This window comes from Rhipicephalus sanguineus, chromosome 9 (assembly GCF_013339695.2).
Source record: "Rhipicephalus sanguineus isolate Rsan-2018 chromosome 9, BIME_Rsan_1.4, whole genome shotgun sequence".
NCBI classification, from domain to species: Eukaryota; Metazoa; Arthropoda; class Arachnida; order Ixodida; family Ixodidae; genus Rhipicephalus; species Rhipicephalus sanguineus.
In genome coordinates this window covers 7,493,178-7,510,892 of record NC_051184.2, presented here as the reverse complement: position 1 = coordinate 7,510,892, position 17,715 = coordinate 7,493,178, and the positions used below count along the sequence as shown (strand labels likewise).

The following is a 17,715-nucleotide window of genomic DNA, read 5'->3' as shown; positions in this document are numbered from 1 at the left end:
AGGCGTCTATTTTTCTCTTTGCATAAGTGCATGTATCCATAAATAGCCTCTGGCTAAAGATCCAGCGGTTATTCTCAAATTATGTTGTACTACACTGAGCTAAATAAAGCTATTGCACATTGTTGTTGCTATTAAAACAAACAAACAAAAATTTGGCTTTAGTGCCTTTGTGCACTCATTGTAGTAATGTTACCGCATCACAACTTGACAAAAAGGGAAAACTACAGGTGAAGATAAAATAATTCAAGCTATAGCAAATGCACGTAAAGAAACAACAAACCTCCGAGAGCTTCTTTGTCCGTGACACACTTGAACACAACTGGCTGGCCTTCAGCCGATGTCGCTGACCTTGGATATATGGAGAATCCAGGTCCCACGATTGGCTCACCCGGAACTGGGGGAAAAAAAAGGGGGGGGGGGGAGTATTCGAATCAGGTGGTGCTGGCTAAACAAATTCATGGAATGCGGCAATGTGAATTTTTATGTGTACACGTTGGCACATTTAAAAAGCAAATGCCAAGCCTTACGTACGACAGCACGGTGTATCCATAGATATTGTCACATTGCGGTAACAATGAAGAATCAAACACTTCCAAAAGCACGAGTAAAAAATTTACCTCATTATTGGCCAAACTCACACTTAAAAGTAAGACAAGACTCAAATCCAAATGATGGCAGTGAACAAAGCAAGCAATCACCAAATCTGAACTTACGGGTAAAGTCTCCTTTTTCCTATTTGCATAAAATGTATTACAGCACAATTCAAAGTAATTGGTAGTGCCTGTATACAGCTGAGAATGTGCGACAGTATTCATACCACATATACCATCTGATTAGATAGTGTACTCTTTTGCTGTAGAATAGGCAGGGATAAGATATTTCAGATAAAGTAGGCATTTCTTCTCACCAAGCACCAGCTTGACAATAAAGACTGAAGAATAGTTGCCAGCATAAGGTAAAACAAGCGACAGTACAAATCGGTGCGTACCTAAGACATCCAGGGTGCAGGTGCTGAATGCTTCCCCAACGTCATTGAAAGCTTCACAGGTGTACGTGCCACTGTCTTCTGGGTAGACTTCAGCAATCACAAGTTTGTAAACGTCACCCTCCGTCACATATTGGAAGTCCTTGCTAGACTTAATCTCCTTTTCATTGTGCAGCCATACGACATCAAACTTGTTGGAACCTGCAATGATGTTACCATTTGTTAGCTCAAACTTCTCTGTGCACATTGACAATGTGAATTGTTGGAAATATGCTTTTAGCACTGCGATGAACTGCCTCCATAACAGCAGCTATCCCAGTTTGCAAAAAATAAAGCCTTCTGGTCACTGGCCAAATCAAAAGTCATTTTGGAATTTGTACAGGTTGAGTTCCAATGGGTCAAATAAGATGCAACCAGGTTGTTTACCAGAAATCTTTAGTATTTTCTAACATGCTGCCTGCCTCACGAGGCAAGTTTACACTGTCTTTTGGCTATGCCGTTTTTTGTTAAAATTGACAGCAGAAACAATTATGTTGAAAGGCAGAAAGTACACATGCCCAATAAAAAGTATTTTGAAGCAGTTATGTAAAATGGTTTCATGAATTTCTTTGACTGCATGTGCGTGCTTATTGATTGCAATCTGTGTTCTTACCTCTGATTGTACACTGCAGCGTTACTGCGTCACCATCCTTGACAACGTGGCTCTTAAGGTGCTCGGCAAAGATGGGCGACTTGCCATCGAAGCCTTTTGATTCTGCCTCCTCTTTCTCCATGGCTGGTGTAGAAAAAAAGAAGAAAAAGGGAGAGAAGTGAGCAATTGTAGCTCGTCAGCTCGTGTTTCAAAAGGTCAACATGGTAAAGCTAACTTGAAAGTTCTGGAACATTTAGGAATACCGCCTTTGTCACGAACTTTTAGCAAAAATGACATTGCATTTGCAAATGCTTGTAAAGACAGCACAATTCGCCGTGTGCATGCAACACGAGTGTTACTCACGGCGACAAGTTCTTGTGGACTAAGTTTCTATTAGTGAACTGAATGCATTTTCAATCGTAATATAGACGTATGAAATGTCATAACGTTTAACTGCACTTTCTCAAACTCGCACTGTGCATCAATGTTTGTTATTTGTATAAGGTTACTTACGCAGGACAGTAAGCTTGCTGCGTGTTTCTGCCTTGCCTTCAGCATTGGTTGCTCTGCAGACATATTCTCCTTCGTCCTCAGGGTAAACTTCACCAATAGAAAGACTGGCTTCACGGTTTTTGTACTTCAAGCTGATGATGTCTGAGGATTTCAGAGACTGCACACATGAAAAAGAAGGATTCATCAGAACTAGCACAATGTTAAGTTTCCCATTATCATATTTCACTAAGAAAGCTGATAATAAAATTATTAAGCTGCCGTTTTACATTATAAATCTCTGTGTTGTCATTGCAACGTGAATGAAGCTAGGCTTTAGTAGTCTTTAGTTTGTTAATAAAGAAGAAAAAGTATAGTTATAGATACTGATAAGACAAGTACAAATGCTGCTTTAATTAAAAAGTGAACGTATAGTGACCACGTTTACTGTGCCACAGCTATTTTACAGTCAAGACTGACGTGAGAATTCACAAATCTACAGCTTACGAATGAAAGAGTCATGAGAATAATAAAATATAATCAACTTCATTTATGTAAGAAGCAGCAGATTGGTGGTGCATACATATTGCTGCGAGCTACGCTCAGTGCCCTGGCTTCAATATGATGCAATGTTCAAGGATCCTAGCTGCTCGATTTCTACAAGATGAAATCAAAAGTGTCAATGAAGTCAAACCTCGCCATTCTTGAACCACTCCACGGATGGCTCAGGGTCGCCGTCCACAACAGCTTTGAGCAAGAGGGGTTCGCCATCCTTAATGTTCATGTCCTGAAGACCAACCTTGAAAGATGGTGCTACCATGGGTGGCGCTTCATCAGGAACTGTGAAAGTATGAAATGGCTCAGAAGCTGGTTGGTGCAAGCACGCACATGTCCAATACAACTACGTAGTTTAGTTAATTTCTTTGTTAAAAATAGCACTGCCCCGTCTTTAAGTTCTTAACCAGACCTTAGTAGTTCTTTAAACACTAAATATATTTTAATACACAAGCTACTAACAGACTAGGTACATATACTGATAACTTGTCCTTATAACTGAGACAGAAACATAAGAACTGATTGCAATAGTGGCACCAAGTGTAAAACAAAATATTTGCAACAGGCACTGCTACAATGTACCGATATTCTAACAGCTTCTATTTCAATTAGCACCGAGCTTTCTTTCTTTCTTAGCAAAATCAGTCTAAAGTTCTTTGCTGCATGACAGTGTTTCTTCTTGCTTGGTACTGTCCTTCATGCTATTTTTACCTGGTTCTGTTAAATTGATATGCTAAAATGCAATCACAAAGGAACAATCACAACTGTCAAAAAACATTTTATGTTAGTTTCACCTAGCCATCTGAAGTGATATTATATGCTTTTTAATCATTTCCTTGAATATATAAAATTTCAATGTTAAAATGCAAGATACTAATAAAGTCAGCCCCCAAAGATAAAACATGACTTTGGGGACACATAGTGAAAACGTAAAGGGATAATACACTTTGTAACAAGACCAGTGAAGGAATTGCAAGGTAACAAAGGATTCAGCCGTATATTAAAGTTCTTTGATGCAGAAGCAGATACGATTTGAAGTGCTGCATTGTAATTTATTAGCACACAGCATCGCCATTCTTGACAAAAACATCTGGGGCTCTAAAATTCTGAATTTATCACTCTCGGAGGTATCACTTTCAGTGTGCACTGATTAGATGAAGCAACAAAAATATATGTAAAGAACAGCATGCAGTGGAACTTAACTTTAATTAAATTGTTTATAATAAATAGTTTGCACAACTGGAGCAATTTTAGCCTTAAATGGTAAGCCTCCCATCAACATTATTTGAACATTGCATAGCTCTGCAGTGCACAAAAAGGAATGCCCATCACCACTGAATGCAATACAAGGAAAATTAAAAGGATCTTTTAGACTGATCAATCTGGAGTACATCTCCTAGTAAAGACAGGCATGTATTGATACTTACGTTTAAGCTCCTGTGTTGCAGTCCGAGAACGAGACGGGCTAGTGCCTTCTGCTCCTTCCTTCTTACCATAGGGCTTCTGAACACGTTTGGTGGCTCCAGTGTCCGGCGGAGGTGACAGCTTGGCAGCCGCAGAACTTAGCGTACTCGCAACACGGTCCTTTGCAGAGTCTCGCCTTGACAAAGATGACACGTCTGAAGCCCTGTAGTCGGTTGTCTTCTTGTCCACTGACTTGTAATCAGACGACTTGAAGTCAGACTTATAGTCGGATTTGGACTTGTAGTCCGATGTGGACCTATAATCCGATGAGGACTTGTAGTCGGACAAAGACGAGACTTTGGAGGAAGACTTGTAGTCTGACTTGTAATCAGATTTAGACTTATAGTCTGACTTATAGTCAGACTTATAGTCTGATTTATAGTCAGACTTGTACGAGCTGCTTGACTTGTAGTCGGAGCTAGCCAGGTGCTTGCTCGTAGACGAGTAGTCCCTGGCAGAATAAGATGACGAGACATCGCTGACCCTCGAGCTCTTCACAGATCGGGTATCTGCGAATTTGGAGGATTTGCGCAAATAGTCGCTCTTGGAGTGCAGTCCTAGGTCGGAGGCTCGTGCATACGAGGACAAAGAGGAGTCGTAGCCAGAGTAAGCGGGTTTGGCAGAGTAAGGGGTTGGCGAGGCAGGAGAGGCTCCTGTGTGATGGTGTATCACGGTCGGGGAATGGCCTTCAGGTAGTTTGCGGCGGTCTGCAGTGGAGATGGGTGGAGAGAGAGAGTGATCTGATGTCAGAGTTGTGCATGTCCGTGCATGTTGCCTTCATGTCCCAACTGACGAGAGGGCTTCAGTGCTTGGGTAAATGCTTCGTCAAAGGCAAACCAGGAAGCAGGATGTGTGGCTGCACTAGTGTACTCCTAATGTGCTGCGCTGCTATGCCAAATAGTTTTTCAAATGAGTGTGATCTATGCCAGGCCTCATAGAGCAAGAGAGAAGCAATTGCTTGCATGTCTGTGCCTTTTAATCTGAACTTTGAGAGGATTTGTCAATGTTTTTTACTGCCTAATGTGAAAATTTTAACCTACACCTCAAATGATACCGAGAAGAGGCATTACCTCAAAGGTACGTATAATAAAGTGATAACTTGGGCTGGTTGGTGCATACTAGAATAATTCAGGAACAGTGCAAGGAACGGAACAAACAGTGCTTCGTCTGTCACAGTCTCTTTGTCCCGTACTTTGCATTGTTGCCGAATCATTCATGTACTCATACATTCACAATAATCCAATGTCTTGAGCAGTGAAAACAATGTGGTATTATACTAATGCCTGTCACTGTGCTAAAAATAAATTTTCAAAAGCACTGCTGGCTTCAGTCTTCAGAAAATGAGCTTGCAAGTATAACGACAAATGGCAGCAGAAATTACAGCCTAGGCGTGATTGGAGTCTTCATGAGAGCCAATCAGCACATTAGAAGTATAACTTAGTGCACGAGAGAGGCCAGGTATTTGGCAGCAAAAACACATCATCAACACTTCAAGTAAAAGAACTGATGTCCCGATTCCTGGTTTGTACTGGTTCCGACTTGTAGTTTACGCAGTTGTAACTGTGACCGCACTACATTTACGTTAAAGGTCTATTTAATGCATGTGCTTGTTCCAGTCATTATGTAACTTCCTAAAGTTTAAATACAGCAAAACATGGTCTTGAAAGATTGTGCCGTGGTATCTTTGTCATAAAGTATGCTTATTTAATTTTTGTAACATGCATTCATGCAGCCAAGAAAATGTTTTATATGACCATATACTTGGGGAGATAATTAAATGTATATGGTGCTTCACCTGAGTGGTTTAGAATTGTAAACTTAAGTTATATTCAGACAGTATTCTAAATTTTGACACAATTAAAGAATGAGTCTTAAGCATTCACTTTTTGTGGCAAATGTCCCCAGACCAAAGAGCTTGTGGCCAGACTTAGTCATGTGGGGGCAATGTGGTTGTCAGCTGGGGTGACTTGATAGCACAGGAATGCTTAGGCTTCTATAAACCTCTACAAGCAGAAAGCAGGTCAGCAGCAGTCAGCATATAGCTGTCATGCAGCTTCATGTTGAGTCTGACCTCAAGCAATATGGCCTGGAGACGATTGCGACAAGTAGTTCGACAAATTCTTTCACACTAATGAGAAACTTCATATCGAAGTAAAAAAAATAAATGTTCTTAGTACGTTAGAGGATTATATGCCATGCCAGGCATAACGCAATTTCTGGGACAAGGATAATGCAATGACCAGGACTTAGTAAAAGGTTGACAGTGTTGTTAATCCAACACATGCACTTCACAGCCTCAACAATGCTGCGAAACTATAATCACAAAGACTATAAAACATTGCATTCATAAAAACAAAAAATTGCACAAGTATTTACCAACACGGGAACACAACAAACATTAACGATGTCACAGATGCTCAATCTGAGCAGATCGAGTATTCTCTGCTGGGTTGTAATGGCCACACAGAGTTCACTAAAGCTGTACATTAAAACAACGATTGTGAGACAGATCGGCGCAGGAACACAAAACACATAGGAGCAAAACAATCTGTGTTATGAGAACGACACACAAATTTTGCAGAAACTAAGACAGGTTGGTCACTCAGCTTACTTTCCAGCCTACTTTCAGATAGTAACACAGGTATCAAAATACAACTGAAAAAATCGTAACTTGCGTATCAAATGACGACCACAGGCATTTAAGCCAACATAGAATCCAAAAATCAATTTTCATTTCGGTGGCTGCATCTGATACGCAAGTTACACTTGTAGTCTGAACATACAGTGAGTCACAACATCAATGCATGCAGGAACTGAAAGGTGCTGTAAACCTAAACCATCAATCAGTGCTCTATCGCTGCACTGCAACTCAAACCTATCGCGAAGGATGTCCTACACCAGTACTGACCTTCAACGATAAGGAAGCAGTTCGTTTCGTCCTCTCCAAGAGCATTTTTGGCCTTGCAGACATACTTGCCAGCATCCTCTTTCTTGCAATTCAAAATCTCCAACGTCACTACGCCATCCGCATGGGTCATGTTGTAATCAAACTTGCTGAGCTCTTTGCCATCCTTGTACCATTTGATCTGCAGTTTGGAAAAGTTACGTGTGAAGCTCCATTTTTGGTGCAGCTCTAGACATACTCTCCAAGTATGTTTTTATGCAAGATTCTGTAGGATGCACATGTGATGCATCAGGTAAATATTTAAAAACCAATTTGACTAAAGCCCTGACCTCTGGATGTGGCTTTCCAGACAGGCAGCAGAGAAGCTTGACGCCAATGTTGGTCTGGATGACACGAGGCCGGAGATGGAATGTGAAGCAAGGAGCACTGTCGGCGGGCTCCTCCCACAAATCGTACTTCAGAGGCTCTCTGCGCCTCCTGCATTATTCACACAATGTCAGCACATCAGTGCTTGAACTATAAAGGAAACTTAGGCAAGTTGGTGGTGATTCATCGTTGACAAGCTCAAGCGCTAATTAGACGAGGAAAGAGAAAGGATCTGTCCTCACGATCTTTCCTCTATCCTCATCTACCTAATTGGTGCTGTAGCTTGTCAGTGATGCATCAGCATTCAATTTCAGCAAACAGGCACAACAGTAGCAAACCTTAGATTGACTGGTGGCTTGTTTGCCTTTTGTAACTCACTCAATACCCTTTCTTCGTGAAGAGATGACTCAGTCATAACGAAAAATAGGAGTGTGTGGATACCCCAAAACTTCAGATGTCACAGCTATGAACAGCAGTGCTTGCTGCTTGTAGAATGTATTTTCTCATCAAGCCCATGGGGCTGTTAAGGACCCCTTTAAAGACATTGACTGCATACAGGAATACAGGCTTCCTGACTGCAGCGAACTCAGATATAAGCTGGAATTACATGCAGGAACTAGAAAACTAAAGTTGACTGGTGGGCTGGTTGGTATTGCATGACTCGGAACAGGATAGGTTTGAAACCTATCCTGTCAAGCCTATCCCGTGCATCCATCTGTCGGCTCCCATTTTGATCTATGACTCGGAACAGTAGCGCAAAAAATCACACAGACGACAGAGCAAGACGGGACACAGCGCTGTGTCCCGTCTTGCTCTGTCGTCTGTGTGATTTTTTGCGCTACTGTTCCGAGAACTAAGGTTGGTTATGAACAAAAGATTTCTCAGAAAAAAAAAAAGATGGCAAAGTAAGAAATCAAGATATCTTACCTGATGGGTTCCTCTAGCCGGACTTCTGGAATCGTGATTGGCATAGCTGCGGAGATAATAATAAAAAAGTAAATAAAGAACGAAAGTACTAGTAATACATTCTCTGGAAACTACAAGCAATTTGAACAGACAAAGTGCATCAAATATAGGATAACTAACTGGGTTAAGGTCATAGGCATCCGCAGGATTCTCCGTTATGGGTGAGCAATGTTTCCCCGCAGCACCCCCTTCCCCCTTCTCTCAATGGTCGAGTCCGAAAGAAAACTTGCACTATAATAAACAATTACGGAAAGATTCCAACTGAGTAAAGGTATAGGGCAGACTTGGCCAGACTTGGTGCCCCTCTTGGATGATTAAAGGTGGAGGCCACCCCCTCTGCCTACTACCGTGCACATGCCTAGGTTAAGGCAGCTATACTTCACTCAATGATAATGTCTGATAAGTCCGGCATAATATACTGTGCACAGTGTTTAACCTTTCACTACCATTGATTTGTATGGTCGTCGTGAGATTTTGTAACAAAATGACCGATGACGACTGTACTCGTCATCAATAAAAATTGGTCCTACACCGAACCAATGAAGACTGCACTCATCATACTTGTGTTTCTTGACACTAGATGGCCAAACTTGTCCATGTTGGGTCATTTGTGTCTCGAATTTCATTTTATTGCCATTTATTGTACTGCCATGCGGTGAAGCCACCTTCGAGTTATCTTTTTTATGCGATTAGTGAAACAAAGGAACCCCATTGAATTGAAAGAATGGGCTTGTTTCATTCAGAAAAAAAAAAGCTCTACAAATTTAGTGAAAAAATATTTCGGTAACTTTGGCACATTTTTATTCTTCTCTTATGGTAGCGAAAAAGTTAATCTGTCACTTACTGGCTAGTCAGCCTACATTCACATGATAAAGCTACATCTACCATCTGAATTGTTTTCGTATAGCATTGAAGAGTTCATCATGCACTGAAACATATGCTTGCAAAGTGAAAAAGCAAGCCAAAGGAGCAATATCTTGTCTATTACCTTGAACATTCAGGAAAACAGGCTCCTCTCTGTAGCCGTAACTGTTTTCAGCACGAATAATGTACTCTCCACGGTCATCCAGGCGGCACCGGTTCAGAATGAAGTAGTAGTCGTCGCCCTCGTAGCGCTTCATGTGCTTTACGCTCTGGCGCAGCTCACAGCTGTCACGATACCTGTGACATATAATAAATACATATGTGGAGGCCGCCTTCTAGCGCAACGGAGCTTACCTGCATGTTAGGAGCTTGCTCAGCTCCACAGACAGTTAAAAACCTAAGTTCGGTTTGATTGTTGCAGTGAAGCAGCACAGCCGTCCTATCGACGGCTGAATGAGAATCAGAATGTCGTACATGCCATGCACTTGTCATTTTTGTAGCTACACTCACATCATCCAATTGGACAGACATGGAATCCCAGAACATTTGAGACTACAGTTCTGAATTATTTCATATTAATGCATTTTGAGACATAAAGTCATATTTTCGTAAAGAAGTCATATTTTCAGCCTGCACCTTCTGCTTAGCAAGCAGCACAGATGACATTTTACCGAATAAATGATGCATTAAAGCCTGCGATGTTTTGAAGCACAAGAAATCTGTAGGCAAAGAGGAGTGGGTGTGAAAACTTCAGAACTAAAGAATGATTGTCCCATTCATTTAGGAGAAACAATTAACAATTAATTGCTGGAGTTTTACGTGCAAAGGCAATGATATGACGATGTGGCACACCTTAGTGGAGGACTTTGGATTAATCTCAACCATCTGGGGTTCTTCAACATGCGCCTAAATTTAAGAAGACAGGAGTTCATTGCATTTAGCCCCCACTGAATTCAGCCACTGTGGCTAGAAATTGAACCTGCACCCTCATTTGTGAGATAACAATGGGCGTGCAATAAATAGCAACAATGACAGAAATGATTCCTCACCATGTGATGGTGGCAGGCGCAGCAGCGATAACCCTGCAGTAAAACTTGGCACTTTGTCCTTCAAAGGCAAACGCACTTGTTGGTTTGATGACAAAGCGTGGTGCTGCTTGTCGTCGATCTGAAAGCAAAGGAAACAAAACAGCGTTTACGGTTAATCCCAAGTGCGTGCGCAGTCTAGGACCACTTTTTGGAATTGTACACTTTTAAGAGTAATAGGCATATAAGAAGATGAACAGCGTGCTCATAAACTTCTTTAAGAAACTATTACATAAGACACAAGCTATAAAATGTACAGCCTCTAATTAAGTTAATAAGCAAATGTGCAGAGAATGAAAGAGCTGAAGACAAGTGGCCTGCAGGCAATATTGCTAGGTGATATCAGTGCTTTTTTTTTACTCTCTGCTCTGGTTTGTTAAAATAAAGATGGTGAACAAGGAACAAACACTTACCGAAGTAGAAGTCATGGATGTTGTACTTCTTGTCGTGGAGTTTTCGTAACGAGCTGTAGTTTGCAATATGCCCAATGGGAACTGTGCATGAGTCCCAGTAATGACCCTAGAGAGTATGAGAAAGGGAAAGATTACACAAGGGTTGAAATGCTGAATCACTCAATTCAAGCCTTGTGGATATACTGCATGCAAATTGCAAGCTTACATATTTGGCCCTGATGTGATCCCGGAACTTGATGTACCGGCTGTTGGGTATTGGAATGGTTGCCGACTCCTTGATATCACCCTGATAAAAAGGAATGAATATATATATTAGTAAAGCACGAGAGCAAAATTACTTGGACTTAAATGAATAGTGACATTCTCCTCGGTAAAATAGCATATTTGACACATACCTTGAGCCAATCGTGCTCCAGACATTCATGTGCTGTCATACGCTTACTGCAGAAGAAAACATCACATGTGAGATATTCCAGCAATCAAAACAAAAAACAAAACACGATTTATTAAAATGAATGTATGTTCCAAAGGCAAAAAAAAGGAAAAGAAAACAAAGCACATACTCCTTGTTTCTTGTGAGCAGACGGCGAATGAAGTCTTTGCCTTCTTCAGAAACATTCGCAAATGCCTCGTCGTCAAAGTCCCAGTCACAGGCCTTGACATTTTTCAGTGTTTCAACATCATTCTCACCAGCGAACGGTGACAGACCACTCAATCTGCAAAATGAAAGTTGGGCACGTTTTAGTTACAATCACATTAAATCAAGGAATCAAGAAGGCGTTCATGGACAGGACGGTGCTCACAGGACGTATGCCAGCACACCAACTGCCCACATGTCCGTGTAGAAGCCAACTGGCTCGCGGTCAACGATCTCGGGAGCCGCAAACTCAGCCGTGCCAGTTGATATTTTGACGACCTCGTTTGGATCGAGCTTGGTAGCCAATCCAAAGTCAATTAGCTTGACATTCGTGCTCTTCCTAGTCTGGCACATAATATTTTCAGGCTGGAAAAAAAAAGAAGCAGTGAGAAACAGGTTTTGTTATATGATCGAAGAACAAAAGGCTTCATTCTCAGATGCACACACAGTACCTTGAGGTCAAGGTGAATAATGTTCTTTTCGTGCATGTGCTTGACACCCTCACAGATCTGGCGCATGTAGTTGATCACTTCGGCCTCGGACATCTTGTAGTCCTCGTCTGTGATGCGTTCAAACAGCTCTCCACCAGACATGCTGAAGTTTTTGGGACGCAGAGGAGATGAAAAATGAGAATTGTAATATGATGTCAGAATTCAGGTGCCACAATTCAGATGACGCATCTTAATCAGTGCCAGTCATGAATGGTTGTGCATATCTCAACTTATGCTATAGGTCATAAGTATGTATTCACCACATAAACATGTGCAAGCCAGCCATTCCAAAGCTAAGATTGGGAGACTACTGAGTACAATTCCAAAAATAATCTATAAGCACTAATCTGACATCAGTGAACAATTGATTAAGCAGGACCAGAACTTGTCAGAAGTAGGAATGGGCGAATATTCGGGCGTTTCGAATATTCGAACGAATATTAAAGTATTCGAATTCGCTTCGATAAGAATTTATATTATTCGAAATTTCGAAGGTTTGACCGCACATAACCCCCTGTAAAGGTGGTTTCACTGCAGCGTCGGGTTGCTGTGCCGTGAAACTATCCATCCAAGGGAAATCTGCACTGCCGCGAAGCCACACTTTACGGTTAAGTGTACATATTTTTTTAAGTTCAAAAGCGTATTATATGGCTTATATGCGCTAAGGATAGTAATTTTTAAATTGCAACGTATTGTACCCCTTATAAATTGCACCCTACTGCTATTCAAATTTTGATACTATTCAAGGTTTCTACCACTTCATTTCAAACCAAAAAAGTGACATTCACTCATACCTAGTTCCAATCCTGAAAAACATTGTGCAAGGGTCATGAAAAAAATGATCATTTTTCTTAATAATATGCGGCAAATACTATTCGAACTATTCGATTCGAAATTATTTGACCAAATCACTATTCGCTTCGGATTCGCTTCGAACCTCAGATTCACTATTCGCCCATCCCTAGTCAGAAGTGTCATAGCCACAGCACATATAACTATGCTTTCTGGGTTTCATACTATCGCCACTGGAGAAATTTCACTGTATACTAGTAATGCACAAGAAACTGACAGTACTCCTCACTACCTTCGGTTTTGAAGTGTTGAACATACTACAGGAACCCTACAACAGGTATGAATAACAGACCTTCTTGCTTAAGCTTCAAGAGACATAAGAAAAGCTGTCTAAAATTAATTACGTTTCGATGTGTCAGCCATGGTATAAACATTTTGAGACTATTGCATTAACTCTGACAGCAGCCTGTTAACTTGTAGGTAGCAAGCATGTCAATGTCAACAATAGCTGAGTACACAGGCAGTGTTGTGACCTTTCTCAGTATACTACCGTGGCTTACCAGTAATAAATAATACTGTAGAAGCAGTCATGTTGTGACTAGTTGTACAAAGGTCAACACACTTGTCTAGAACGCTCGAGTGGCACGTTCCAGACTGCACTGGCGACGTCTACCAACTACGAATGGCTTGAGACAGCCCACATCTAATCACGCATCATTGGTGGCAGCGCGTGCGTAAGGTTGGGCTGCCTGAAACCACGTGTTCTTGGTAGACACCTTTTCTACATGTCTGGAATCTGGCGCTCCAGCATCCTAGACAAGCGTGTTGAGCTCTGCACAATATACTGTGTGAGTTGTGTCTGGCAACACCAATATCAAAAATTAATGTCACATACTCTCTGCAATGAACAGGTTCTTCTATACTGCTCAGTGAAGCGTGAGTTGCAGCATGTTGTAGATAGCACAAACATCAATAATAAGAACTGGAAAAATTTGCATGTCCGCAGGACTTACAATTCATAGATGAGCACCATTTCGTCGTCATCTTCAAAGGCATCGTGAAGGCGGATGAGTTTGGGGTGATGCAGCTGGTTCATAATGTCTATCTCTTTCCGGATAATGGACTTCTCCAAAGGATGAGAAACAGGAATGAACTTGGCCGCAAAAATGTGGCCAGTCTTCTTCTCACGGCAGCGATGCACCACACCAAAGGCACCCCTGGTGAGGAAAGAGGCAGAAAACAGAGAAACTGATATAACAAATTTTCGGTTATAACAAAGTAAATGAGGCATTGTCTTGCCACAGATACAGTGTCACGAATATACATTTATAACGAATTTCCTTATAAACAAAGCCACTTCTTTGTCAAATGCAACTCTGTTATCATCAGGTTTCACTATATAAACACTGCATCCTATTCATCTAGAGCTTTTAAAGATATTGTTCTCTATAATCTATGCTCAAAATAAGCTGGAGGGATGCTGTGAAAGCACAAGTCATCCAAAAGAAATGACGTCTGTATGCATATTGCATCTGCAAACATTGCATCACAGCATGGACATCAGGAAGCCATGTTTTACATAGAACCAGTATTTTGTATGCATAAGCACAATAAAAAGGATTGAGTTTTGAGAACTGCAAGAATCCATAGGGATCAGCTATTAAAAAGTGTCAACAATAAATAAGGAATGCCTTAACGAGTGAAATATGACACGGCTTCAGTATAATTCAGTCACAGTCATCACCTGCTGGTGACTACCTTGTTTTATAATGCTACATTACATTGTTTTTATCTGGTCCTTTTCCCATTAACAACACTGGGCCAAGCCCATAGATTGTGCCTTGCTTAAGAAAAATATAACATGGTTGACGTACGTTCCGATTTCTTCAAGGATGTCATAGTAGTCATACACGCTGGAAGTTTTGATGTCGATTGGTTGCGGAATGTACTTGTCAAAGTCATGCACTGCATCAGAAAAAAAAAAAGAGAGGTTAAAAGCAATAAATCAGTGCAGCATGCACAATGAGCAAAGCAATAAGTCACATCACTGACTGACTCTGCTTAGTTAAGGGGCCTTATCAACTTGATAGTGCGATGTGGTAACTTACCAAATTGGTCATAGTTTGTAATTTTGCCTTCAGATTTTCCTCTGATCTTCTTTCCGTGTTCGTCAACTGAAATAAATGACAAAGGTGAGCGTCAAGTACAGAAAAGTGAAGCCATTATTTAGAGGCCATCAATGAAACAATATTTAAACCTACAGAGAAATAATTAGATTTGTAAACATACCCATGTAATCTTTCTTCTTTTCCTTCCTTGAAGCTGCAATAGAAATAAGTGTGCACAGGTTGGATAAAATTCTTACCAGGAACGAAGATTTCTACTATGGCAAAAATAAAAAATAATGTGAGTAGCTTTGCAAGCTGGGCTGCTTACGCTTGGTCATGATGGGAGTTGTGGGTTCACAAGGCTCACTCCTTCCAAAGACGTTTTCAGCATAGACACGGAACTGGTACTCCTTGGATGGGTTCAAGCCAGTGATCTGGTGTGTTGTAAACCTAAAAAGAAAATACAGTATACCAAACATTACTGAAGCACCTGCAACTTGCTTGTGCTATTAATACAAAATGAAAAAAAAAAAATGTTAGTCACAGACAGTGCAATGAGGTAAAAATACGGAGCAGTTAGATTGATTTATGTACTAGCTTGCACACAAGTGATAACCAGTAGGAATGAACTAACTACATACTTAATAAGACACCATAGCCTCCAGGTGCATGTTATCAACTATGATATTGGAAGCGTAGGTAATGGGGCGTGAAATAAGTTGCAATGCCAATCTATGGCACTTGGTACAAATCAAGTAGCAATGGTATGAAGTTGAATGCTCATTGACTATTATGCCAGTGTAACTTGAAAACTTGGTTAGTTTTACAGTTCAATGGCTGAAAAGATACTGAAGTCTCATTGATTCAAAATCTGGCAAGGCTATACTGCCCCAACGATTTCAAATCTAGTCTTCAATGACTGTCATGTTACCATGAATCACCTGAGAACAATCCGAAGGAATATTCAAATTTAAGAAGTCACTTGATTTGAAAATCCAGTCAGATGGCAGTACCTGATCTGACATTTTAAACAAACAGTAGCTTATCCTAGCTGTTACTCAAAATTTTCAAATAGCAGTCAGATATTACTTAGCATAATGTGAAGTACGACATACCTGGTGTTGCCGCAGCGCACCCACGTAGTGAGTGGGCTTTCTCGTTTCTCAATCATGTAGTTCGTGACGTGGCTTCCACCATCCCACAGCGGTGGTTTCCATGACAGCAGGCAGTTGTCATCATTGATGTTCTCAACCACTGGGTGTCTCGGTGGATCGGGCTTGTCTGTTTGGGTGCAAGAGAGTTTGTTCTATTTAACAAACAGTACACGAAGAACAAGAGTTGGAGAATGGCGTAAATCGTGCAACACAAGACATCAGCGGCAGCAACAGTAGGTCAGGCGAGCATCTTAGAAATGCTACAGTGCACACAAACAGGGACAAAATAAGAAAAAAAAAAACTTTTCGGGCAGTGTTCGATGATTAAGAAAGAGAAGGATAAGCTGACGTGTGAAGTGATAGAAGCTTACGAAATTGATCATGACAAAGAGAATCGCGTGAGCGCTCCTTCCGTCACGCTCTCAAAAAGGAGATTGATTACTTGAACACTGATATGCAATAGGCGGAGTGCAAAATGATGAGTGTCATATTCTTAATTTTATCTTTTGTAAATGCTTGGCTATGAGAGTGTTGTCATTGACTGGCTCAGTGTATATAATATGTCTTGCTCCTTGAAAAATAAGGTATCAAATGTAGTTCAGTGTAGTGTTTTCGTTTTCTCCACTTTTGTCCCCGTCTGTGAGCACTGTAATGTTTCTAAGATGCGATAACAACTGGCCCACAAAGCCATCCTTGTAAATCAGGCAGGCATTCCTGTTCCCAAATGCAGAATGCAGTGCCCAAATGCAGTCGGACATTGAATTCAGAGCTTACCACTGATCTGGACCTTGATGATAGCCGAGTCCATGCCAAGCTCATTCTCCGCGACCAGGCGGTACGGTCCGCTGTCGGTCTTGTTGACATCGCGGATGGTGAGGATGGCGTGCCGTTCGCCAGTCTGGATGTCGAAGTGAACGCCGCTCTCGATCTCCTCGCCTTCCTTGAACCATTTGATGCGCGGCTTCGGGAAGCCCGTGAAGGGAATCTTGAGCACCACATTCTCGCCCTTCTCGAAGCAGGCCAGTTCGCGGAAGCGAGGTGGCACGTTGATGTGCGGTGCCGCTGCACAAGGAAGTGTGAAGGCACACTGAAGCAAAGCTCTGAAGAATGAAACTTAAGTTTTAACAAGCTTTATCAAACCAGGCAATAGTTTGCAAGCTGGAAATTGCACACGTGCAGGCTACTGTGTGGCCGTCATACAACCAGGTTGCCAATTCTTAAGCGCTTTTTTGTAAAATTGGTTAATTCTTTTGCTTATTTTTTTCTAAATAACTGATGTACATATAACGCCACTTCATAAGATGCAAAAAAAAGTGGTGGATGTCAGTAAACAAAAACTCTGGTTATTTCTTTTGCAAGAACAATCGACTACCTCTTCATGTTTCCCTTCTACTGTGATCCCTTTTAGCAAATTAACAAATCAAAGTGCTTAACCAGAGTGCACTGAAAGAAGGGACTCACTCTTGATGAGCAGCTCTGCACGAGTGGTACGGGCGCCGCCCTTGTTGACGGCACGGCAGGCGTACTCGTCGGCGTCCTCCCCAAAGATGTCCGATATGATGAGCGTACACAGTTCACCTTCGCGCGTGATGCTGTACTTGAGACTCTCGTGCAGCTCGCGTGTGCCCTTGTACCATGTTACTTCGGGGGTCGGATTTCCGGTCACCTTGCACTGGAACTGGGCACTCTTGTTCTCAATGCCCATGGCAGTCTTGAGCGGCATGATGAACTCGGGTGGCACAGCAGCTGCACATAAGGAGATACATAGCATCATAATGTCACATATGCATCAATGCTTTAATGCTACTGT

At 41.5% G+C, this 17,715-nt stretch overlaps 1 protein-coding gene across 1 annotated transcript in view; it reads right to left on the bottom strand.

The window, feature by feature from the left end:
- Positions 1-17,715, bottom strand: part of LOC119404538 (twitchin-like) — a 96,220-nt gene that overhangs the window by 5,238 nt on the left and 73,267 nt on the right. Inside the window, 25 exon segments of the mRNA XM_037671076.2 lie at positions 281-394; positions 989-1,186; positions 1,638-1,760; positions 2,130-2,286; positions 2,800-2,945; positions 4,088-4,831; positions 7,033-7,210; positions 7,359-7,506; positions 8,323-8,368; positions 9,350-9,522; positions 10,275-10,392; positions 10,724-10,829; positions 10,929-11,009; positions 11,119-11,164; positions 11,287-11,439; positions 11,527-11,726; positions 11,813-11,954; positions 13,657-13,860; positions 14,518-14,608; positions 14,752-14,817; positions 14,933-14,965; positions 15,080-15,201; positions 15,867-16,032; positions 16,680-16,967; positions 17,367-17,651. Of these exon segments, the coding sequence (XP_037527004.2) occupies positions 281-394; positions 989-1,186; positions 1,638-1,760; positions 2,130-2,286; positions 2,800-2,945; positions 4,088-4,831; positions 7,033-7,210; positions 7,359-7,506; positions 8,323-8,368; positions 9,350-9,522; positions 10,275-10,392; positions 10,724-10,829; positions 10,929-11,009; positions 11,119-11,164; positions 11,287-11,439; positions 11,527-11,726; positions 11,813-11,954; positions 13,657-13,860; positions 14,518-14,608; positions 14,752-14,817; positions 14,933-14,965; positions 15,080-15,201; positions 15,867-16,032; positions 16,680-16,967; positions 17,367-17,651 (4,128 nt within the window).